At 48.8% G+C, this 25,419-nt stretch overlaps 1 protein-coding gene across 3 annotated transcripts; it reads left to right on the plus strand.

Moving 5' to 3' along the window:
- The first annotated feature begins 1,181 nt into the window (after positions 1–1,181).
- On the plus strand, positions 1,182–24,841 carry Dnaja4 (DnaJ heat shock protein family (Hsp40) member A4). 3 transcript variants are annotated; one of them, XM_039081075.2, is made up of 8 exons: positions 1,182–8,134; positions 8,456–8,594; positions 14,770–14,950; positions 17,096–17,200; positions 17,825–18,052; positions 18,963–19,193; positions 19,755–19,856; positions 22,834–22,895. In XM_039081075.2, the coding sequence occupies exons 1-7, from the start codon at positions 7,668–7,670 to the stop codon at positions 19,817–19,819; spliced, it is 1,416 nt and encodes a 471-aa protein (XP_038937003.1). In that variant the 5' UTR covers positions 1,182–7,667; the 3' UTR covers positions 19,820–19,856; positions 22,834–22,895. The 3 variants fall into 3 exon arrangements, with proteins under 3 accessions (XP_038937003.1, XP_063121187.1, NP_001020582.1); NM_001025411.2 differs by lacking the exon at positions 19,755–19,856 and adding an exon at positions 23,035–24,841 and having other exon boundaries at positions 7,592–8,134; positions 22,834–22,934; XM_063265117.1 differs by lacking the exons at positions 19,755–19,856; positions 22,834–22,895 and having other exon boundaries at positions 18,908–19,103.
- Positions 24,842–25,419: the final 578 nt, after the last annotated feature.

Below are 25,419 nucleotides of genomic sequence, written 5' to 3' on the forward strand. Positions count from 1 at the left end.
GTATCATACTCAGGGTGAGTCTGCCCTCTTTGCTTATACCTCTCTGGGAACACTCACACTCCTCTGCAGATATGTCTCCTGAGTGATCCCCAACTCAGTCGAGCTGACAATGGAGACAAACCAGTGTTGGAGTAGCCTCTCCAACCCTAATAAGCCCGTACAAAGAAAACACAGCTCGATTAGTATCAATACAAGCTCAGGCCTAGGCCGGGCAGATGTACGACTATCCTATTCCCCAGCTGTGAAACCCCTTATAACTTGTGGTCTCTCTACGCTCTGTGCTTCAGCTCCCTCCTCCTCCTCCTCCTCTGTTCCACCTTCCCTTCCCCTGCCCAACCACCAGTTCTCAAATTTATTTTACAAATTAAAATAAGGAGAAGGTTCTGATGAAGTCACCGGAGTCCTGAGTAAGTGACTTGGCAGCCGTCCTCGGGGCAGCAGAATTAGCATCAAAATACAGATAACTCCAGGGCAAACCGTGACAAACCAGAACACTTTTGTTATTTTGAGACAGTGTCTGGTTAAACAGCGATGGCTTTTCACTTGTCATAGCTCAGGATGCCTCGAACTTAAGCCAGTCTTCCAGCCTTGGCCTCCGAGTTCTTGGGATGACGGAAGGGTGGCGTCACGCTCAGCTCTGTTTCTTTGAGCCTGACCTTCTGACTCTCAAACTCCTTTCTAGCTTAGCACTTTGTTTTTCCAATTAGAGTTTCTAAACAGTTCAAAGCCGGTTGCTTGGACTCACATTTTTCACACCCTGCATTTCTGCATGCTTGTGTTTGTGTGTGTAGGAAGGGTACACGCCACAGTGTAAGTAGGGAGGCAGAGGACAACTTGGCAGGTGTCAGTTTTCTCCTTCCATTGTGTTGGTCCTGGGGACTGAACTCAGGTCCTCCTTTACTCACTGAGCCCTCTTGCCGGCCCTAATGCACATTTCAGAATGTTCCCCACCTTCTTGCTAGCAAGACTGCAAATGTGTGTCTCTGCTTCTTGGTGGACTCCAGGTCTGCCCTTCCAGCCTCCTGAGCTGAGGACAGCACTGGACTGTAGACACTACAGATGGCTCAGAGAACTTGCATGCTTGGGGTGATTGTGCTACTGGGCTCCTGGAAATGTGATGTAGCTGACACTCAGCTGAAATAGGAGAGGAGAACATAGAGGGGATAGGGACCAAGGGACTGAGGCTGAAAAGGGCTTGCTTTAAAATAGAGACCATGGCTGGGAGAGTCCACGGAACACCCCAAGCTTTGGCGAGGGAAAGAACGAGAGAGGAGAGATGAGGTGAGGGCTGAGCCTGGGGATTGGAGGATGTTGGCAACTATACACTCCTGGTCTACAGAAGTATGCAGCTTACTGGGCGCTCTAGCAATCACGAACCAGCACTGGTGGTGTAGGACAGACCACAGCTGTGGAAAGAGCTAGACACACGCATCTAGCTTCCTAGAAGTATAGTGGAGGTAAGTGAATGAGTTAGCTCCATGCCTGGAGAGGGAACTTTCCACACTTCTCTGCCCTATTTGACTTTGTGTGAGTGAGTGTACATTTAAGTGTATGCACACACATTCCTGTGGTAAATGTGGGCGTGCACTTGTCATAGCACGTGTGTGGAGATCAGCAGACAACCTTGTGTGTTGGTTCTTACCTTCCACCTTTGTTTTGAGACAGAGTTTCTCTGTAAAACCCTGGCTGTCCTGAAACCTACTCTGTGGAGCAAGCTGGCCCTGGACTCAGAAATCCACCTGCGTCTGCCTCCAGAGTTCGAGTGCTGGGAGTAAAGGCACGAGTGACTCTGCCCCTGCCTTACCTTCCACCTCCAAGCAGGGTTTCTGCTGTTTTGATGTTCCCTACACCAGCCCTTAAGTTTCCAGCAAGACTCCTGTCTGCCTCTCATTTTCTAAGGGCTAGGATTACAAATGCTCCCCACCACACCTCTGGCTCTTACACGGATCCTGGGGATTTGAACTCAGGTGCTTACACTTGTCCAACAAACACTTTTATCCACTCAACTACCTCTTACCCCCTCCTCCCATTGATTTTTACATCCGGGCAAGAGTCTGTATCATAACAATGGCCAACACTGACTGACTACCGTCAAGCACCACCTAGGGCTTTTTATTACATATCAGAATTCCTTAAAACCCTGTGAGACAGGTACTTTCTAAAGATCAAAACAAAACAACTGAAGCAATGAAGTAACTTGTTTACACAACTAGGAACTGACAGAGTCAATATCGCACACCCCATGTACTGATGAGTTTATTTTGCAGTGAGCCAAACAGGGTGAGGCTCCAGCTCAGCTGCTGACTGCTGCAAGCTTAGACAGGCCATCCTGAAAGTGTATATGCACTCAGGAGTATAGTTTGAAAGCTATGAATATGTTCACTATCTCAATTAAGGAGATGGTTTAATAGGGGAATAGAAGGATATCCAAATGTACTGAGTGGTATACTTTATGTACAATTCACCATGTGTCAATTATTCCTTAATAAAGACATTTTAAAAAATAGACCGGGGTTGGGGATTTAGCTCAGTGGTAGAACACTTGCCTAGGAAGCGCAAGGCCCTGGGTTTGGTCCCCAGCTCCGGAAAAAAAAAAAAAGAATAAAAAAAAAATAGACCACATAGTGGAAGTATATAATGGAAGAAAAATATTTGTAATTTTTCTATAATAACTATCATTTAATCCTATGTGATTCCATCACAGTGTTCAAAGTCTGATGCATACAATTCATGGTCATTTTGACTTTAGCATTACTCTGACAATTGAGAATCTTGCTATGCTTCAAAAGAAAATGTCTCCAGGTTAAAACTAAAAGATACAATGACTCAAGAAATGTTTTATAATCCTACATTACTAGAACTAGGACAAGAGTGCAAAGATGTTGCTTATGACAACAGGGTGTGTTTGCTGAAGTTAAATATTTAAGCCTACCATAAGTGGCATAGTAGCACACACCGCTAACCCGGGACTGAAGAGACAGAGGTAGGCAGATCTCTGAATTTAAAACTAACCTGGTTTGCATAGTGAGTTCCAGGACAGCCAGAGCTACATAGTGAAACCATGTTTCTAAAACAAAAACAACAAAGTAAATTTTATAGACTAAATATGAAACAATTTCACCCTTAAAAACTTTTAGGGGCTTCTCTTTTCTCCAAAAAGTACAACCCCAAAACAAAGGTCCATATCTCCATGTCTTCTCTGTTCCAGAGACAGTGGTCCCTTTCTGTTCCTTTGAAGCCAAGTCTTCTCACCTAGGCCCTTCAGTCTTCCCTGGCACTTTCCTCCCCAGACCTGCAGGCTCTACCAATGCCAGGACACCGCTTGGCTACCCAGAACGCAGGTGAAGTCTTCCTTCCCTACCCTCATTACACATATTAAAGCTTCACCTCCAATGTGTCCTTGCCCTCTGTGAGGGTAAGGTGGTGCCAGCTTCCCACTGTGTCCTACACCTTCTGTAGCTGGGACACAAAAGGTGTCCCAAACACTTGGGATGTCACGTCATCATTTTCATAGTTCTGTATCCCCAAATAAAGATGACATCAACTCTGGGTGAAGGTCAGCTTCCAAAAGGAAGCGGGCTTTCAGAGACAGGATCTATAATCCACAGAAACATCATAAGCCTGTTTAAGCAAAATGAGAGTGGGTGAGTTCAGTGAGTTCTTTAAATTTTCTATGGTGTGGAGCCCCTGGCTCACCCAGATTCTCAGGTGTTGCTAGTCTGCGAGCAACACAAGGACTCAGGCAACATCACAAAGAAAGTACACACAAACGATGTCGCAATCACTTGAGCCCTTTATACATTCTCCGTTCATTTAATTTCCCACAGCTTTAGAAACAGCTCCTCCCATCCTGCCCCACATCCTTTCCTCCACCCTTAGTCTTCCTCTCCTTCCCATTTCCCTTCTTCCTTTTTCCTCTTCTAGTCCCTCCCCCATTCTTTGTTTCCCTCCATCCAAGGTTAATGCTGAGGATTGAATCCAGGACACCATGAATGCTAGCCAAAAACTTTACCACACCTTCAGCCCTCTTTTTGTTATTGGTGGTGATGGACTTGTGTGCAGAGGTTAACAAAGTGTCTTCCACAATCACTCTCCATTTGATTCTTTGAGACAATGTATCATTTGAAGCTGGAAGTTTGCTAATTACACTGTCTGGCCTGCAAGCCCAGGGATCTTCCTGTCTCTGCCTCCTTGTGCTAGATTTCGGGCTGCTGTCACCATGCCCAGCTTTTATGTGGGGCTAGGAATCAAACCCCGGTCCTCGTGCTTGCACAGGTTACAGCCCAAGCCCTCTCCTCACTTTTGGAGATAGGGATGCACTAAGTTGTCCAGGTTGGCCTTGGTCATACTCTGTACAGAGTAGCAGGCAGGATTCTAGGCCACTTGAGTAGCTGGGATTACAGGCAATTGTCTGCTTGGTTGAACTGGGTGCTCCTCTCATTTTGTAAAGAGAGAATGCAACGGCTCAGGGAGGGACGTAATTACTTGCCCAGAGTCACACAGCCAGTGAGAGGCAGGACTTCTCCAAGCAGAAGTTTCATGTGATAATGAAACAAAGGTTTGAACGGCAACTGTTTTGTAAGCCAACACATTTCATTGGAAATGCTCCAAATCTTCCCCTGCCAAGTATCAGTGCTGCTGTGCTGGGCTCTGGGGGACTAGCTAGTTCCTCTCTGTCCCTTCTTGCTGCTCTGATCTTTGTGGCTTCAGTGAATTTCCATTTTCTTGGGGAGCGGTGGTCTCTGCCTCATCAATGGCCAATGGCTGTTCTTGCTCTTTTCATCTCCTCCAGGCAACTGCTCCCCAAAGTCTCTCCTTGGCCCTCTCTTCCTCACTCCACACTTTCTCTGGGCCAACCACTCAAACCTGTCTGTCCGGCTCAGCACTCTCTGTGAGGGGGCACACCCAGCTCCCATAGTCACTGCTCCTCCCAGAATGTAACCCTTGCTCCCAGATCCCATCAGCTGAGAAGCAATGTACTCTCCCAGGTATCCAGGGATCTGCTGTGATCTCCAGTCCTTCTGCGAGCTTGCCAGGCTCTCTTGCCTTTGTCTAACACAACTCCTCTCCTCCCACCTCCACTCAAGGTACTTCCAGCTCCTTGGTGTCTGACCTTTGACCCTCCTCTATGAAGTCCTTCCTGTCCCCCTTCCCAATCAGATGTGGCTCTTCCTTGTGAGAAGACTCTATGGAGAACCCAGGCTAGATTCCCTGGGCAAAAGCTGCTACCACACTTGCTTTGATTTTCATTCTGCCCCAGTCAAAAAGGATCTAGTCCCAGGAGTGGGAACAAGGTCCATACTGTGCCTTCTGGTTGTACCAGTCACTTAAAAGTTTCCCCATCTGGAAAAGATAGTAGTGGAATGGCTCCACACTCCCCAAATGCACTCATTTAAGTACTACCAGGCTCCCTTTACACTTACAAGCCAGTACTCTGCATGTTTATTGACTCTAAGGAAACAACATTGTTCATCGAGATCGGAAAACCAATGTCACCTACAATATAGATTTGGGGGAGGGATGGCAACCATGTAGACAAACACATAACTGATGTGCATGCAGCCTCAAATCCTCATAAGTAAAATTCTAGAGAACAAAAATCAGGTCATCAAAAGTCTTTGTCAAAGATAGATGGGAAGGCAGAGGGTCAGAGTGTTCGATATCATTCTTGGCACCACGTCTCAAAAGACAAACAAAAACAAGAGAAACCCAAGCTAACACTTATACAAGTGTTGAGGACAGATTTTGGTCAGTAATAAATTTTGCCAAGAGTCTGATTTCAACTTCTATGTGTGGAAAAGGACCTAGACTTCTACAGAAAGGATGAGGGTACAGGGAGAGGGACAAGAAGGACTTCTACAGGGTCATCCGGGAAGTAAGAAAATTTAAGAGTGGTTGGTGTAAACAAGACTGGCTACTGTGTGCACAGAGAGCCGGCAGTGATCAGTCAAGATTCCACCTTCTAAAGGGGACTTGGAGCCAGAGGCCCTAATCTCAGATGTGGGCTAGGACAGTCAGTCCTTTGGCAACCTTGGATTTTTCAGGCAGGGATTTTAAGGGAGGTGGGGGTCATCTTAGAGACACAGTCTTTACAGATCTAGGCTGGAAAATGCTCAGAGGAAACAGTATAGAGGTTGGTAAAAGGCAATTTTGTATCTGTGTTTAGCTAAGATGTAAAGATTAAAAAAAAAAATCCAAGCCTTTAACCATAGCACTTGGGAGTCCAAGACAAGTGCATCTCTGTGAGGTGGAAGGCTACATAGTGAGTTCTAGGACAGTCAAGAATATAGAATGAAACCTTGCCCAAAGAAAGAAAACCCATCAGTCAGAAATAATATGCTGGGTAACACACAGCAGTGCACACCTGTAACCCCAACATTTGGAAGGTTAAGAACACAAGTTTGAGGCCAGTCAGCTATAAACTGTTTATAGAGAGAACTCTGTTTCTAGGTTCTAACCACAACTAAGCCACCTTTCACCCATGCCTCTCCTACCAATGCCACTGGGCCACAGAGCTGAATCTGGGTAAAACTGTGAAGCTGCACTGTGTCCTCAGCTCTAGCGCCAACACTAGGTCCACTTGACAGGGTGCCTGCACTTTCTCTCTCTGGAAGCTCAGCCGTAACTGGGATATAGCCTGGAGTTTTAGGTGAGCTGTGTGTCATGCTTCATGTTTTTAATCCCAGCATTTGGGAGCCTGGGACAGGAGGATCCTGAGTTTAAGGGCAGTCAAAGCTATGTTGCAAGGTCTTACAACATAAGTAACAAAAAAGAAAAAAAAAAGGAAAGAAAAAAATGTTTCTAAGTGATCCCCATGAGCGAGCCAGGTTGTCAGGAGGCTTTCTAGCTGTCATCATCTTTGATCCTTACAGATGTCCTGTGAGAACGACGGGCACTTGAACATGTCCCAGTATTGGAGAAATAAGCCCAGGGGCAAAGGTTCATGTAGGTGAGAAGATATGGGACCTCCAGTTCTGAATCTGCCCCAAAGTGATTGCTCTACCAGGAGGAGCAAGATCCAGAAGGTGAATGACCATGTTCCCCGGAAAAGAAGCTAGTGGCTTGGTTTAATTTCTCATGGGTATTAAGTCATTTGTATCCCTATTGCACACATAAAAGAGGAGCTTTAGCCACCGGATCAAAACCCGCGTCAGGGAACCCCAGGGAGCTAGGCAGGGTGGCTTCCTCTCCTGGATAAACTGTTGCCTAAATAGGCCAGAAGGGTCTGCAGTATTCTGATAGCGCTGCAGCAGCCAGTCCACGCCCACATTTTTTCAGTAGTCTTAATCGTGGCAGCCGTTGAAAGCAGCCTAGAGAAGTAGAAGATTGGACCGCCTGGTTTTGTTCGCTTCAGCACCCGTTAGAGCTGCAATATTGGACCGATGGCTCTGCCTTGGTCCATTTGTGCACTGATATGTGCGTTGGGGGATTCCCACTCCCAAGAAAAAGAGAGATCACTGCCTATCCTTGAAAGACTTAGGAAGATGTCACTGTTCACATATGACAGACGTCATCACTGCTCACAGCTGGGAGACGTCACCCCTCACCCTTGGGGTACTTATGAGGTTTCCAGCTGTGGGCAGTAGAGAGGCCGGCGTCCAAACTAAGGCCACCTGAAGGCCGCCGTTCACATCTTCAAAGGCTAAGGGGGTCACCCAGCCTTCAAGATGCCTAGGGGGAACCAGCAACCACAGGATCTCGACACCACCGCAGAAGGCAGCCATCCACTCCAACACCCTCAAAAATGCAACAATCCGAGGCAGACCCCAGAGCACACCCCCGCAGTGACCGAACAGAAGGCGGCCACACCCCGAGGCAGAGGCCGGGTGGGGCCAGCACGCACGCTGCCCTTCCAGTCCAAGCTCTCCTCCGCCCAGGGTTCGCGCACACGAGGCCCTCCTGCAAGCCAGCGGATCTCAGAGCGGCCTAACCCCGGGGACCCACGCAAGGGCAAGGGGCCAGCCTCGGGGCGGCGTGACAGCCGGCAGCGGCCAACCTCCACCACGAAGCCCGAATCCTCCACGCCGAAAACCCCCGCCACCGAGCATCCCAACATGGCCCGTGGCGGCAATCAGAACTGGAGCTCCGGGGAGTCGGACGGCCAGCCAGAGGAGCAGACTTCCGAGGAGAACGGGTGAGCGCGCGCGCCCGGCCGGCCTGAGAACCGAGCCCGGGAGCCGCCGGAACCTCCGCGAACGTTCTGGGCCTTTGTGGCGTCACGCCTCCTGGCGGAACCTTCCGCCGGCGCCGAATAAAAGCCCGCGGCGGAGGTGCCGGCGGCTCGAGTGCGGCGGTGCCGGGTGCACAAGTGGGTCCCGGGCGCACGCTCGGGACGGAACCCCGGGAAGCGGCCGCGACCGAGACCGTGACGCTCAGGCCGGCGGCGGGGGCGCGGGCCGGAGGCCCGGGGGGCGTCGGGGACGCGCTGACCCGCCTCGCCCGCCCCACCCCGCAGAGACAAGATGGTGAAGGAGACCCAGTACTATGACATCCTGGGGGTGAAGCCCAGCGCGTCCCCGGAGGAGATCAAGAAGGCCTATCGGAAGCTGGCGCTCAAGTACCACCCAGACAAGAACCCGGATGAGGGCGAAAAGGTGCGGGGCCCCTCGGGGCGTCGGGGTCACGGGAGGACCCGGGCTGTGAATTATTGAAGGCGGCGCAGAGGCTCTCTCCAGGCGCCGCGCCAGCCCGAGGGAGGCCGCGGGGCGCAGTCAGTCTGGGGCGCCTAGCAAGGCTAGGTGCAGGGCGCCAGTCGGAGAGCCATCCGTGCCTCCGTTCACTCTACAAGTGTTTCTGGAGCCCCTGACTCCCGGCTGTGAGGACCCTGACGGTGCTCCCGGACTGACCTATGGGAGCCCAGCTCTCAGAGGTGATTCCTATGGGAGAGGACGCCGGCAAACCAGAAACCTTGGCACCGGTGAACAGAAGCTGTGTGCTTGGTGGGCACTCCCGGCAGCGAAATATTGTGTTTATGTTCCGCGTGTTGCATAAGCCCTAGGGATGAGTTCCTGTGATGAGACAAACCCAGTGTCTCTCGAAAGGGACTGAGTGGATTTGATCTGTAAGGCCACCTCCTGCCTGATACAGTTTTCAGACACGGAAACGTCATTTTTTTGTTGTCCTTATTAATCAGGGATGCAGAAGTCTGTAACCTGACACAGCTGTTTATAGTGAGAACTCCAGGTTTCCTGTGACAAATGACCCACAGGTGACCATAAGCACAGACAGATAATAGGCTGAAGTGCTCTGCATATTGGTGTCCTAATTTAAACCATTTCCATCCTGTTTACACAAATAAGACATTCTAAATTTTGTTCCCAAAGAGGACATGACCCACCTGAATAGGCGACTCAAAGTGCCAGCCATTGCAAGGAGAGCTGGCTAGCTCTCCTGTTTCTTTTCTTTCTTCACTTCTTGCCGTTTAAAAAAAAAAAAAAAAACCCAACCAACCAACCAACCAAATAAACAAAACCCAACTTTGGCTGTCTTGGGAACCAGTGCCGCGGTTGGAGCTCATAGCGGTCACACCTGGACCACTTTTGGGGCCACTGTTCATCCTGCCTAGCATTTAGACCTGTGGAAATGACACTTGGATCAAAATCCCTGTCTGCATTAGTAACTCCAAGCCGGGGCAGTCGAGCTCCTGAGCGAAGGTTGGCTGGTGGCGGCAATGATAGAATATTTATATTTAGCCTCATGTGCCGAATGTGGCTGTCACAAGTTTAAAATGCCTCCCTGTAAGACCATTATACCCATTTGTGTCCCTTCTTGTCTATATTTAGGTGGCTTACTGTAGCTTTTAAAGTCACCAGCTCCCTGCATTGTGTCGGGTGATTCGCAGACCTGCTCCCTCCGTTCAGTTCTCAGTAGCCGGCCTTCTCTTTTGATACTTTGTGTGTATGGATGCTTTGCCTGGAAGTACCTTGTGCACCGCATGCTGGTCCGCTGCCCTTGGAGGCCAGGGGAAGGTGCGAATCCTCTGGAACTGAAGTTACAGATGGTTGTTAACTGCTATATTGGTGCTAGGAATTGAACCTAGGTTCCGAAAGAGCAGCTATCTCCCCATCCCTCCATCTCTCCACCCTGCAGACAATTCTTTAAGGAGAGCCTCGAGGTTTCCGAGTTGCCTTCTGTTTTGTTTCAGCAGGCAACTTGGGGAGAAGCCTTCCATTCTGGTCTCAGGTCACATCGAAGTCACCAAGAGGCAATCCCTGCTGTTTGCTTCCCATCTGAAATTGAGAGTGCTTTTGCTGTGGTCAAGCTTTAAGAGCAAATTATATTTGCCGTTTTTGCGTAGTGCGTGGCTTTCAACACCTACTCACCTGCCCAGGCAGGTTGTTTGCCCTTGGTTTAAACTAATATTTATTTATAGCCAGGTAACCAAGGTAGTATCACATAAATAATTCTTTTACAAAGTAAGATGTGGTAGGTAGGTTTCTCTTTTCTTTACTGGGAGGAGGGCAGTGTGTACCCACTGTCAGAAATACAGTTCCCTCTCTACTTTTCATGAAGGGGTGACCCATTTTCTTTAGTTCTTTACTAAGTCATCTGGCAGAGGTCACTCCTGACCACAGGCTGGCCAGCTAGCCTTCAACCTTATCTTACTGTTCTGACCCTTAGTGGTCTGTCTGATGCCAGTTCCACTTAAGGGCGTGGATGAATCTAACCGTGCCATATAGATGCTAAAATGTTTGTTGACTGGCTGAGGAATGAGGTCAGAAGAAACAGACTTTAATTCTGTGTGTAAGCAGGAGAACTCTCACAGTGGGAGGGAAGGCACAGTGAAGAGGGACTGGGGAGAAATGTGGATTGCAAACCTGAGGGGATGAGGAGACAGGGACACAGTTTGTGGAAACTGCTACAGAATTCCCCAGAGAGCTATCATTCATTCATTCACACACCATGTAGCTTCTCTTCTGGTCCTTGCATGCACTGGGCTTTTCCAGGTTTTTTTTTTTGTGAGAATTTGTATGTAGTTTTGGACTACTGTTTATGCTACAGGTGGGACTTTGTGGGTTTTTTTTCCACCTAAGTTTGTCATGTATTATTAATGTCTCCAAACCTAGATTGAGTGAGTCCTTTCCACCAAGTCCTGGGACAGCTGAGAAGCCGGCAGAGTGTTGGTCTTTGTTTTCTGCTCTGTTGTCCTGTGTTGCTAAGCAGTGGGCAGCCTGTGTTTGTTGTCAGCCATTCTGCCCTACATGAAGTCTATGCTTGTTGTAGCTGCAGTTGGTTTTCTGCAAGACACGGGATGGCAGGTCAGCAAGAATAGTCCCTTTCAGAGGTGATGATAGCAGATCACTTACCGAGATGCATTTGGTCTTTTGGCCAGTTTCATTATAGATTTTGGTTTTAGTAACATGTCCAAGATAAAAATCTGAACAGTAACAACGCAGAAAGTTTCAGAATGTGGGCTGGGGGTATAGCTCAGCTGGTATAGCTCTTACCTGGCATGCACAGTGCCCTGGGTTTGATCCCCAGTGCCATGGAAGCCAGGTGCATGTGCATGCCTGCAATTGTAGCACTTGGGAGACAAAAGCAAGTGGATCTGAAGTTCAAGGCTATTTTGAAATTCATGGGCCATCTGGGATTCTTGGGACTCTGTCTCAAAGAAAAGGACTGAATTTTCAGAATACAGAGGAAAAGCCATCTCTCCGGGCCCTCACCCACCCTCCCACCCTCCCACCCTCCCTCCATCCCTCCCTTCCTTTTGTTTTTGTTTTTGCTTTGTTAACAAAGTATCTAGGAGTCCAGGTGGACTTCAGGGCAACATCTTCCTTAGCTTCCTAGAGTGTAGAGATTACGGGAGTGAGCTATATACCTGGAATGTTTTCCCTTCTTCTTAGTACTTTATCATAAGTACTTTTCCAGGTTGCTATGTGGTTCTCAGCCATTTCTCAGCTGGAGTCTTTCCATAAAAGGTCTGTGGCAAAAATCATAGAACCCTAATCCCAACAGGGAGGAAAGAAGGTCTTCTAACAGGTTCACAGAAGTAGAACCTGTTACAAGCATTTGGAGCCCCTGTCCCATCAGGTCTGGCCTATAATTGAATCACCCAAGTGACAAGGAAGGTTTTTGGTTTTTTTTTTTTTCTATTCTTCAGTTCATCTGTTCATCTGTTAAACCCAAGCCTCTTTGGGGCATCCAGGGTGTTTGGTGGGTGTTTTAGTGGATCCTCCTGAGCATACTTTCCTTCAAAGACTCCAGAAGCTCCAGGTAGCAGCCCAGCCTACTTACTTTCTGGCCTGCCAAACTATGTATTTAATCCCCATGCCTCCGGTTGGTGGTGTGTTTCGATATTTTTGTTTTACTGGAGAAAGCAATGGTAATGTGTGCTCCTCACTTCCTTGAACAGTGTACTATGGGAGTTAACCCAGAATATAAACTGCTAGGTATGGATGCTGATGGCTTTGTGTGTGCTGGAGGGTAGGTACGGGCGTGCCATGGTATCTCTGTGGAACTGAGACAGCTCTTGGAATTAATACTTGCCTCCTACCTTGTTTTTGAAGCCGGGCATCTTTTGTTTCTGTTACTGTGCTGTGTGTACTCTAGGCTAGCTGGCCCTAGAGCTTCCAGGCAACCCCTCTTGTCTCTCTTCCTACATTGTAGGATTATAAAAACTCATATACCACATAAGCTTTTTTCCTGTGTTCTGGGGATCTGAACTTGGGTCAGTATGGCAGGAACTTGTACCTTGTGAGTCACCTTCCCCACTCCATGAAGGGTTTTTAATACTCAGTCTCAGGGGCTGCAGAGATGCCTCAGAGGCTAAGAGCACTTACTGTTCTTACAGAGGATGAAACCCATGTCAGGCAGTTCACGCCCTGTAACTCCAGTACCAGGGATCCGTATGACCTCTTCTGGCCTCCATGGTGCCTACATGCATATGCGTGTATATATATACGTACATATACATACATAAAAGGCTTAATTAAAACTTTTTAATCCTGTTTTTTTGTTTGATTTTTTTTGGCTGATGTTGATTTGTTGCTCCTGGTCTTGGTCAGGGGTCTGTGGAACATGGGGTGACTTACTAACGTCTCTGTCGGCTTCTTTATCTGTGCTTTTGTGGCATTTATTTTCCCCTGTAGGGTCTAAGAAGTCATGAAAGATACTTTATACTTATGTCCTACCAAGGAGTGATTAGCCTTCAGAGGGCCAAGAGCCAACCTCATTTATTCTTATCTAAACTTCCAGAGCTGTTCATTTAACAGATAGTTGCCAAGTATTGTCCGAATGGCATACACAGTTGTAGGCTCAGACATCTTGGTATCCCAGGCTGGCCGCCCATCTTCCTGGGGCAATAGTGTGACTCATAGTGCAGCATGGCAGAAAGGAATGCCTTGGAAGGGGCTGGGAGACCAGTGGGTGGGCTTGCAGTTTGAAAGCTGGGTCATGAGGGCTTTAGGCTCCCTGGGAAAGGAGGCTTTGAGCAGAGGCTTGAAGACCTGTGCTTGTTGTAGGGACATGTAACAGTGTTCAGAGAGAGCAAGGAGGCTGTGGACCAGAGATGAACTGAAATCAGGAATTTAGAAGATGGAGGCAGGAGGATTGTTGTGAGTTTGAGGTCAACCTGGGTGACATAGTGAGTTCTAGGCACGACTATGCTACAAAGTGAGACCTTTCCAAAACACAAATACTGGGGCCAAAGAGAAGAGGAGGGCAGAGTTGGTTGTAGGTAACAGCAAGAATGGTGGCTTGGGAGGTTCACAATTCACAGGCTTGGGCAGAACAGACTCAAAAAGCGGGAGTGAGGTTACTGGATAGCACAAGAGAGCAAAGGACAAAATTACAGGTTTTAGTGTTTTATTTAGTTGTCTTATTTTAGATAGGTCCATATACTTAAGAGTGTGCTGAGAACAGCCTCCTCCTGGCCTCAACAATTACAGATAAGTTGTCACATAGTATACCTGTTGCTAGAACTTTTGTAAGGAATGTTCAGTTAAATACTGTAGCATGTTCTCCCCAGGAACAAGGACATCCTTAAAGATATCCCCTTGTATGACTTTCAATTGGAAACATAGTTAACGTTTCCAGTTTTGTTCCAGTACCAGTCTTTATAACCATTTTTACCTGTGTGTAATCACTCAGAGGGTGAGCCTCCATGCTAACTCCTGTTTAGACTTACAGAATGCCCCTCTCAGTTTGGGTTTGCTAGTTCCTTTCTTACAATTAGATTCTGGTGGTAAAGTTTTGGAAGGCATTCCACACGTGGGGTATGGTGTCTGTCAGAGTTCCAGAGATAGAGATGGAGAGTAAGCACCACCAGGATTTTGTTGACAGGTGAGACTGGCATCGTCGTGACTGAGATCGGGAAGATGCTAGGAGAGGCAGAGCTGGGACAGCTACACACAGTAGTATCTGGCATGCCAGCAAGTGCTCAAGGGTGGCCGAGGTTGGATTTCACACTTGTAATCTATTAAGTGATTTCTGTAGCTGGAAACCATGGTAGCACGTTGAGCCCTAGGCTGCTTGGAGATGAAGCCTTGGGGGTCTCCTTCTCCTGCTGGACTCCATGTCTTCTGGCTGGTGCTGCCAAGTGGTGATGAGCTTTCTCTCCTCCCTACTGTCCAGCCCAGTTCTTGAAATATCCCCATAGCAAAGTTCCATATAATGTTTGTCCTTTGGCAGCAAATATATAGACTTAACATCGTAGCAGCTGGTGGGAGTGGCTTGGGACTGGGAGGTAGGCTTGCTTATGGGAAAACATCGCAAACCTCTCTGGGACTCATTTTTAATATCTCTCTCTCTCTCTCTTTCTCTCCAAAGTTTAAACTTATATCCCAGGCATATGAAGTACTTTCAGATCCAAAGAAAAGAGACATCTATGACCAAGGTGGAGAACAGGCAATTAAAGAAGGGGGATCGGGTAGCCCCAGCTTCTCTTCACCCATGGATATCTTTGACATGTTTTTTGGTGGTGGAGGGCGGATGACTAGAGAGAGAAGAGGTAAATGCTTTTAATTAATTTTTTTATTCGTGTGTGTGTGTGTGTGTAGGTATGTGTAGGTGTGTGTGGGTGTGTATAGGTGTGTAGGTCAGAAGACAGTGTGCAAGAGTTGGTTCTCTCTTCAGTTGTGTAGATTCTATAGATTGAACTCAGGTCGGTCGTCAGGCAGTAAATGCCCTTACCCTGGGAGCCATCTTTCCAGCCTCTAAATGCTTGTAAGGAAAGGTAAGCTCGGTTTGTAGTGTCCATGTTGCAGGAATCAAGATGCAGCATGCTTGTAACGAGTGTGGCTATTGGGGATTGTGAAATAGTCTTGAATCTTATCAGTGTCCAGGCTGCTGGATTCTCTTGCATATTTAATTACCTGACACCTTTCCAATGCCCCGATTAAAAAGGAGCAGATGGGATTATAGATAGAGGAACACATGTAGCACCCAGGAGAGCAGAACAGGAGAATTACTGAGTTCTAGGCCCGCCTGAGCCGACAGTGATGCCCAGTCCCTAAAGAAACAAAGGAGCAAGGTCACATTCATCCCGTCATAAGGCCAGGCGCTGGTGTCCGAAGGGACACAACTGACACTTCAGTGCTTAGTGAATCTATCCAGAGTGCCCCTCCTCCCTCCCCTCTTTCCCATCCACCCATCTCTTGGGCCCCAATCTGGGCCAGGCCTGCAGGCTCTCTCATTATTCTGGTCAGGACACTGCCATGTTCAGGGTGGCCTCATCCCCAGCCGACATCAGATGTTCTGAGAAACAGAGTTGACCTCTGCTTTAAAATGAACGGCCTTCTCAGAATCCATTCTGGTCAGCACCTTCAATCCTAGGAGGTAAATGACACCCCCAACAAACACACACACACACTACCTGTGTGTGTGTTCATGTGCCCCTTACCCTCTTCCTGCTCCCGGCTCCTATTTTGAGTCCTGGTTTAATGTGTCCTAAGCTGTCTCCAAATTCCTTGTGTAGCTGAGGGGTGATCTTGAACTCTTCCTGCTTCTACCTCCCAGAGCTTCATGCTAGGGAATGCACCCTGCCACGGAGCTCCGCCCCTCTGTCCGGCCTCATTTCTTTACTCCCCATCTCCTGCTGGCTGGCTGCTGTGTGACTGAATTGTCTGTCTCTGCTGATGGCCCCGCCCCTGCCAGCTTACCGCAGATAATCCACTTTGGATCCTAAAACCATACACACAGCCAAGCTTAACTGCACTGCTAGATTGGAGAGGTACACTCACTAGTTTTACGAAGTGTGTCTTTGGTCAGTGGGAGCCCCTGGATAGATGTATTTGTCCTCATATTATAATTGGCTTTGAGCTTTAAAAAGCATGGCTGTCAATTCTATGCACACAGTGTTCTGAAAATGGCAGTGTTTGTAAGAGAAAAGTCCCTCTCCACTCCTGGTGTACTGCCTGCTCACACGCTCGGAGGTGTGAACGTGATTAAAACTTTGTGTCTCCTCTTGCCTGGCGCTCTAGCTATCCTGAAATGAGAAGCTTCACACCCTTAATTAAGTCATCTCTCCAAGGTGACAATCAAAGCCCAGGACACCTTGTCTCAGTGACCGCTAGAACACAGGCCCAGGCAACAGGGAAGTGTTGGGGTGTTGGTCCCCAGGAGTAGGCGTGGTACCCGTGCATCCTGAAGGCCAAGTCTTCCCCTCCGTCCTGAATGCAGATTAGAGCTTTGGTCAGAGAAAAACACTCCTCCCTGGAGGATGTAGGCTTACTCTACAGAAGAACTTATTAAGTAAAAGGCTCGGTGCCCACGCAAGAGTTCCAGTGAAGCAGCTGGAGGCTGTCATCCTTCATCGCTGAGGAAGGGGTTGTGTCCTCAGAGAATGAAAATGGACAGTCTTTTTGTTGACTTTTCTAAATGACTGGATAACCAGCTCATAGGTAGACAGAAGTTAGCTCTCCATCTTGGTAGGGACCAGTAGGATAGGTTGGTTTAATGATGCATTACTTCCTGTGGGGTGGGGCGGGGCGGGGCGGGGCGGGGCGGGGCGGGGCGGGGCAGGGCAGGGCAGGGCAGGGCAGACCAGACTCTGACCCAGCTCTAGTGTCCTGGCTTCCAGAAGAGCCTTGGGGTATAGTGTAAGGCAGTGGTCTGGTCTAGCAGTCCCACTAACTGGCTCTTTGTCCCCCGGCAGGCAAGAATGTTGTACACCAGCTGTCAGTAACTCTGGAAGACTTATATAATGGAATCACTAAGAAACTGGCCCTCCAGAAAAATATAATTTGTGAGAAATGTGAAGGTAAAAGCAAATGGCGGAATGCCTCTCACAGCTCAGACCCTCATATCCGAGAAAAATAACGGATCTTGTCCAGTGTGGGAGTCGAGCAGGGTTTGTAAGCGGGGAGCCCTGAAGCCCTATCTGCTTGTCTAAATGTTTTTATGCGTCAGTGTGTTGGCATCCATTCTTAAAGTTTCAGATCTGGACAGTTCTCCTAATGTAGGGGTTGGCAGCGTTTTCCTGTCGAGCGAGAAAGCAGACATCTTTGTTCTGCCATCACAGGGCATGTGTGAAGGGCCAGTGTCTCCGTAAACCCTCGTTTAAGATTTGGATTTTCAAGAGAAGTAAAATCTGGTGACCCTAAGACCCATGTTGTCACACAGAGAACTGCCTGATCTGTATGGTGGCCTGCAGTGACGAGGCTTATGTCCTGTAGCTCCCTACAGTCCCAGGCTGCTGTGCACCCATGACGTTAGCACCCCAGAGATTAGATGTTAACATCTAGATGGGATCTGCTTGGCTATTCTCTTCCAAACACCGCCACATTGTTTGAATAAGTACAGCATGCTGAGCCCAGTGCCCAGTGGGACAGGCGGCTCCCTGCTGAAAGGGACACCTCTCTCTGCTTGTCTCCCACCTCCACAGGCATTGGTGGGAAGAAGGGATCCGTGGAGAAGTGCCCTCTGTGCAAGGGGCGGGGGATGCAGATCCATATCCAGCAGATCGGGCCGGGCATGGTGCAGCAGATCCAGACTGTGTGCATCGAGTGCAAGGGCCAGGGCGAGCGTATCAACCCCAAGGACCGCTGTGAGGACTGCAGCGGTGCCAAGGTTACCCGAGAGAAGAAGATTATCGAGGTACACGTGGATAAAGGTGAGGCCGAGCACTAACGAGGGAGGGGCCCACTCTGCTAACATGGCACCCGGGGTGTAGGTGTCGGGATGAGGCTCTGTGTGACAGCTTGTTTACAGGTGAAGGCTGCTGGAAGTCCCTTTTCAGGTCACCTTCCCACGACCTGGCCTGAGGAAGGACCAATGAAGTCACAGACAAACTCTTGACCCTGGAGTCTGTTCAGCTGCCCTTACCCGTCCTTTAGGAATCCTCTGAAGTATTTTTCATGGCTTTTATTGCCCATTGGCTGCCAGAGCTTTTAAAGGTTTTTGGACCTGTATGCTGCCCCCGCCCCCCTCCCCTGTGCTGCTCCATATTCTCCCAGATGCAGTGCCTTCCCTTGCTGTTTTGTCTGGTCATCTTAAGACCTATTTCTGTCCCTTCTGTTTTTCCAAAAATCCCGATTCTTTGACTTTCTGATCCAACAAATATGTCGTAGTCTGGATGAGACCAAAGCCCAAACCGCCAGCTGGTAAAAGACTTCTTAGATAATGCCTTGTGTCATAAACCAACATCTTAAAAAGACTAGGCACTTCCACAAGTCTCCCCTTCAAGCTGTAAAGACGTGTCCCATGTGTACCAGGTGGTGGGTGGTGGCTTCACAGTGTGTGTCCTTAATGTAGCACCGTAGCACTTGGGGCTGTGGAGTGTCATGTGATCGGATGTGGATCTTACTGCCTTCTCCCTCATGGCCGTTGATCCAGGGCCTGTGTTGGAATTCAAGCTTTGCTTGGGAATCATCCCAGTTACTCCGACAACACTGTGCCCGTGGGAGGCTGGGAAAGTTAATGAGTTAAGGACACCCTACCCCCCACCCCCCAATTTCTGTCCCTTCAGAATCTGTGAGCTCTGGCTGTGAGAAGCGGCTAATCAGAAGGGTGATGTTCCCTAGGTATGAAGGATGGGCAAAAGATACTGTTTCATGGAGAAGGAGATCAGGAGCCTGAGCTGGAACCTGGTGATGTCATAATTGTGCTTGATCAGAAGGATCATAGTGTCTTTCAGAGACGAGGCCATGATTTGATCATGAAAATGAAAATTCAGCTCTCTGAAGCTCTTTGTGGCTTCAAGAAGACAATAAAAACGCTGGATGATCGAGTCCTCATCATTTCGTCTAAGTCAGGTAAGCACCACTTCCGTGTTCCGCATGTCCAGTGACGGATCGTACAGTGGCTTTCATGGTGCCAACTGGACACTCTGAATAATGACATCCTCTTACTCCTTTAAAGATATACTTTATCTTTAATTATGAGTATGTGCATGTGTGCTTGTGTGGGTGTGTGCACTTGTGTACATGTACCCGTGGAGGCCAGGGGCTCTTCCTGCAGCTGGAGTTCCGGGCAGCTGGGAGTCCTCTGCCATGGGTGCTGGGACGTGACCTCTGGGTGACCTCTGGTCCTGAGCTGCAGTACCTGTTCTTAATTGCCAAACCATCTCTTCAGCCCTAAACAATTTTTTTTTTTTTTTTTTTTACAGTTTCTTGTGCTGTGTGTGTGGGGAGTGAGAGGACAACTTTGGAGTCTGTTCTGTTCTCTGCTATCTCAGGCTCTAGAGATAACACTTAGGTCGGGTATCAGGTCTGCACAGCAACAGCCTTCACTTACCCTGTCAACCCATTATGTCTGCTTATGAGATTACCACCCGTGACTAGAGGATGTGATGAGTTTCTCTAATACTCTCCCAGGGCAGGAAGAGGACTCTCAAGTCAGTCTTTTGAGCCTGAAATTTTATCTGGAATCTTCTAGCTAATGTAAACGTTTGAGTAGTAGAGCACAGCTGGCAACAGGCGAGTGGTATCTGTTTGTCTTTGTATGTGCCTCTGTGTTCCGAGCTGTTACCTGAAAACATGTTGAAATAGGATTTTCCTGAAGGGGGGGAACACTAGCTTGAGAGGCTTCCACAGGAACTGACCATACACCCCCATGGAGCTGCCGCCCGCTGGGTCCCAGGCTCAGCACCGACACAGTCACCAGGTCCTCAGCCTCCAAGAAGGCTGATGTTTACACAAGTTGTGGGTCCATCCCAGCTCTAGAGCACCCGTCTAGAAGGAACTGAGGCAGAGGCTGGGCTAGCGACACAGGCAGCTGTGCACAGCCAAGATGTCTGCATGCTGTGGAAGAAGTTAAGCAATCTAAGTGTCCTGGGGCTTCGACACAGGCAGGGTTTACCAATGACGAGGGTCTGTGGGTGGGTAACTGGCTGAAGCCTGCAGCACAGGCCTTGGGAACTGAAGTCCTGTGGTCAGGGAGAACCTGTGTCTGTGGCCAACCTCCAGGACCTCTCCTGCCTCTGTCCATTTCCCCTTCCTGGCTACTCTTCTCGTCCAGTCCTGTCTGGCACCCTTCTCTGATTCCTTCCATCTCTCCTTTGCTGGAGATGATAGCAGAGGAGACTGCATTTCTTCCCCCCCCCCCCCCCCCGGAGCTGGGGACTGAACCCAGGGCCTTGCGCTTGCTAGGCAAGTGCTCTACCACTGAGCTAAATCCCCAACCCCTGAGACTGCATTTCTAAATGATCAGTTTATGGTGATTTTAATATCTGAGTTTCAAATTCACAGCTGTGCATTATTGCTGTACGCACATAGTCCCAGCACTCGGTAGGCTGAATCCAGGGATTTGCAAGATTGGAGCTACCCTGGTCCATAAAGCAAGATGCTATTTCAGGTGTGTGGGGGAGAGGTAGACTGCTTAGCACTGAGTTGTGAGTTCAGTCCATAGCACCACATGAACCACGTATGCTGCTGCGGGCCTGTAATCTCAGCATGAGGAGCTTCAACAAGTGGATCAGACTTACAAAAAGCTGTAAGAAAGAGACTCAGAAAAACATATTTCAAGCTTACAAAAAGTTGTAGAGATAAAAATATACAAGATCCACCAATACAAGCTTTCCTGCTAAGTTTTTTTTACCCCGTTTGTGGTACACTTGCACGTATACACGTGCTTACATATACCTAGTCAAGATCAGGTACATACATACATTTGATACAGTCTGTGAAGTTCTAATGTCAGAGATACCTTTCTTTAGGTTCCACTCCACAATCTCTCAGGTCCCCAGCCCCTCCTGTCACTTGCGGCATTAAGTTGAAGTATTAACCTCACACAAGGCTTCAGGTCACCTGTTAGGAACAGAACTGGGCCTGGTGATGTATCTCAGACCCCAAACATTCTGATATCCCAGATTCTAGCCTTTCTGAACTCCAGGAGTGGCAGCATTTGTGTGACTTCTCTGGAAATGCCGTCCTTGGCTAAGGGTGGACACTGAGGTCAGGTCATCCTGGCAGAATTCTCTGGGGCAGGGCCCTGTTGCAGGGGGAGCCCTTCTGCTTCCTTCCCTGACGCCAGGTTTGGGGAGTCTGGGAGTAAATGATAGAAGTGGGGCTCATGAGGAAGAAGCCCCAGAGGAAGGAAAAGAAATCCTTAGAAACCCACTCCTTGCTTGGATGGGAGAAAGGGCAGGGCATCTAGAAAACCTGCTGAGATTTCTTCCTAGTATTTGGTGTGAGTGCACATGTGGGCCTGTCTGTGCACACCCTTTCTTCCTATTGGTTTACCTTTCATTTTCTTTCCCTTTCTTTCATTGTTGAGCTACCTGCCTTGCCAGAACCACTTAACTCTTGAGGGATTGTGGGTGTTGAAAGCAGGGGGAGTTGGCAGAAGTGGGCAGGGCTTTTCTCTCTTCTCTTGTACGCTTTTCCACTCTTGGCCTCTGGGTGCCCAATCCCAACTAGTCTGAGGTGGTTGGGCAGCTGGGCTGGGGGACAGCAGGAAGTGCAACTGATGACACAGACAGAAGGGCTATTTCCAGATAAGTCCATTAACACCACAAAAGCCCAGCAGCCTGGGCCTGTCAGCTAAGCAGTCATCCCAACACCCTGCATCCACCAGGAATGGCCCTGGAGAGTGCATTGGCTGCTGAATTTCTGAAACTCCTGATGGACTGGAAGTTTCCATATAGAGTGCTGTCCCTTGGGGAGGAACTACTGAGTCAGTCGTCCTCGGTTTCCTCTATCCTATCCACATCTTCCTGTTTTTCCTGTGGGCTGCAGACTGAACACAGGAGCTTGTGCATACTTGATAGCCTCTAGACCGGTGAGCTGCAAGCAGGCCAGCTTTGTCCATTTTCATGACTGAAGGGAGGATTTTCCAGATACTTTTTTGTCCCTAATCTCTTCCAAGCCTAGCAAGAGATAACCCTTTTAAGCCTCGAAGGAGTCTTAAGTGCCCCAGGTACTAATTTTCCAAGATGCCTTTAGAGATCTTGCCAATGTGGACAGAGCAGAGCGAGCGTGTGGTATGGGAATGTCCTAACTCACCAGCTTAAGTAGAGTAAGTGCCACCTAGCAACCTGGGATGCCCAGCCTCTGGAAGTTGATGGGGATGGGAAGAGTAACTGGGAGACTCCTGTGAATCCCTTTCTAAGCTCTGCCTGCATCTGTGAGCAGCGGTCAACTTCTTTGTGCTAGGGACATCCATAATCACCAGAAGACATAGGCAGGTACTAGCCCCGTCGGAAACCTGGTGGAGAGTCCTAACTTTAAACCATCCTACATTATGGTGGAGGTCTCAGTGTGCTTGCTGCCTTTCTGATGTGGGCCAGAGTGTCCTGCCCCAGCCCTTGCCTAATGCCTAACGGGTAGCACTCCATCCTCTGCCCCTCACCACAAGGCCACTAGAGCCCACCCCAGCTCTTCTTAGAGGGAGGCGAACTGTCCTAGGCTCCCCTCATCTTCCTGTTTCATAAATGAACCTTCTTGTTTGTGACAGGTGAGGTGATAAAGCATGGAGACCTCAAGTGTGTCCGCAATGAGGGGATGCCCATCTACAAAGCCCCCCTGGAGAAGGGGATGCTTATCATACAGTTCTTAGTAAGTGCGCTCTACCCTCCTGAGACACAATCATCTGTCAACCATCCTTATCAGAAAGGAAAGCCAAGAAACCCATCTCCCTTTGTGCTCACCTCTGCAGGTAGTCTTCCCTGAAAAACAGTGGCTTTCTCTAGAGAAGCTTCCTCAGCTGGAGGCTCTGCTTCCCCCTCGGCAGAAGGTGAGGATCACAGATGATATGGATCAGGTGGAGCTGAAGGAGTTCAACCCCAACGAGCAGAGCTGGCGCCAGCACAGGGAGGCCTATGAGGAGGACGACGATGGGCCCCGCGCTGGCGTGCAGTGCCAGACAGCATGATGGTGCGGTGTGGCATGGCCTGGTTGGACTAGCACATGATGAATGTAAACTTGGCACAATGAAAATGGCATCGCTTTAATAGCCTCATGTTTGGGGTGTCCTGTGTATGTGTTCAGCAGTCTTCACCGCGAGTATCTTTTGGGTGTTGTCTCTCTTTAGTTGTAATGTAAGTTATAGCTTGACTCATATTTAAATGTTTTAAGTTCGATGCCCTCCTGTCTGAATATGGAATCTGCTCATTTGTACTTTCAGGACATATTTTGGAGATGCCAGTACCACACTAACTTTTTGTGCTTCTTAGTGGCTTTGCCATGGTTTGTTCCCACAGTAGGCCCAGAGAGCCACACTTGGCCCCTAACAAAGGCCTAGAAGGTGGGTGTCGGGCCACCTTCTCTAATCTGTGTTCCCCTCCCCCTCCTCCCTTGGCAGAGTCACCGAGGGTATGAGCTCAGGTCTGCTAGTAACAGTTCTGAATCCAGACTCTAGAACTCTTAGGTAGTAAAAGCACATGTGGCTTGCAGTAGGCCTGGCATGCCTGGTTATACTGAGTAGGCTGAACTCACGCTGCAGTCAATCTCGGGCCTACTGTTCTTTCCCCTTGACTGGTTAGAAAGGGGTTTGTTTGAACATCTCTCTTGGAAGTGTCTGAACTTCCCAAGCCTTGTGATGACAAGCCCATTTTAAATGATAAGCCAATAAAGCCATTTGCCTGTGACCCCGTACCTTGTTCTTTGTGGTCTTAATGATTATCTGTTGACGACCTTTGCAGTGTTGTCCCACCAAAGTGCTTTCCATGGCCTCTGTGCAGCTGCAGAGCCAACCAAAGGGGAGTGCTGGTGGCTTAGCTCCCAGCACAGCAGCTTAATGTCTTAAAGGTGTGCAATGGCACAGGCCCCAGTATTACCACCCTGTTCTCTAGACAACTCTTCCCTAAAGGCCCGTTCTTCTCACTGTATAGCCATACTGCAAAGGGCTTTCTGCTTGTGATGTGTGGTGAGAACTGACCCAACCAGGTTCTAGTTAGCTGGCATCAACATGACTATGATAGCTGCTTGGGACGGGTCCTAGTTACTATATTTCTGGCAAGTAGATTGCACTTTAAATGAAGGCTACCTCAGCCTCTAGCCTTTACTACTCCCTTCTTTTCTACAAATGAAGTTAAATACTCTGCTTCTTAAGCTCCCAGGGTAACCTGTCAGATCCACCGTTACTTGGTTTTTATGGTACCAGAGAGTTTGACACAGACCAGGACCCTCCCCTAGGGGAGTCAACGTGCAGATGAGACTCATGGCCAGTCGGGTAAGTCAGCTAGCAGACATTGCTGACTGGTCAAACAACTTTCTCAAAGTGCAGTGCTCACTTTGAGCACAGGCCGTGGTAAGACTTAAAACTGCTTCCTCCAGTTAGTAAGCGGACCACAAGTCCAGGGTGGCATTTCTGTGCTGTGACAAATCAATCACTGCTGGAGAGCTGTCAGCTTGTAGTGGGACAACTAGGTCAGCTCCTTGTTATGAATCTGCAGGGCGTTGCTTAACTTTCCCACCTGTACATTTTTCACTTTAAAATTAAAATTGAGCTGGTATGAGACAAATGGTTTTGTCTTTTCTTTTCTTGAGCATGCCAGACTATCTCACACTGGTTGACAGAAGTAATAAACTTTCTCCTGGGGAGCTTTGACTTGGGGCATGGGATGAACGCAGTGATCCGATTGGAGAGAACTGCAATGGAGAGCTGGAGTAGTGGGGAGGAGCAGAAGGGAAAGACTAGGACTCTGAGAAGCTGCCATCTGAGGAGCCTCTGAACTGTGAGGTGTAGACCTGTCTGAGGAGGAGACACTGAGGCCAGGCAAACAGGAGAGTGTAGCTACAGGGGAGTGAGCAAGAGAGGTGGGGAAACCAGCCTGGACTGTTCAAAGAAGCTGGGACTGAGGATGTGCACAATGGGACCAGGCACACAGTTTCAGTAAGAAGCAACAAGTGCCAGGATATTAGTGTCTGAAACCTTCCTTCCCCGGTACCATGCAGACCCAGTCCTGAGGCCGAGTGCAGAAAAGGCCTAAGGTGCTGGAATTCTAGTCTGAGGCAGAGCAGTGTTCAGCCTGTCTGCTAGTCTTGAGCCCACAAGGGCAAGGCAGGCTGCCAGTAGGTCAGACCTCTATAAAGTACAGGG

The sequence above is a fragment of the Rattus norvegicus genome, chromosome 8 (genome assembly GCF_036323735.1).
Source record: "Rattus norvegicus strain BN/NHsdMcwi chromosome 8, GRCr8, whole genome shotgun sequence".
Taxonomy (NCBI): domain Eukaryota; kingdom Metazoa; phylum Chordata; class Mammalia; order Rodentia; family Muridae; genus Rattus; species Rattus norvegicus.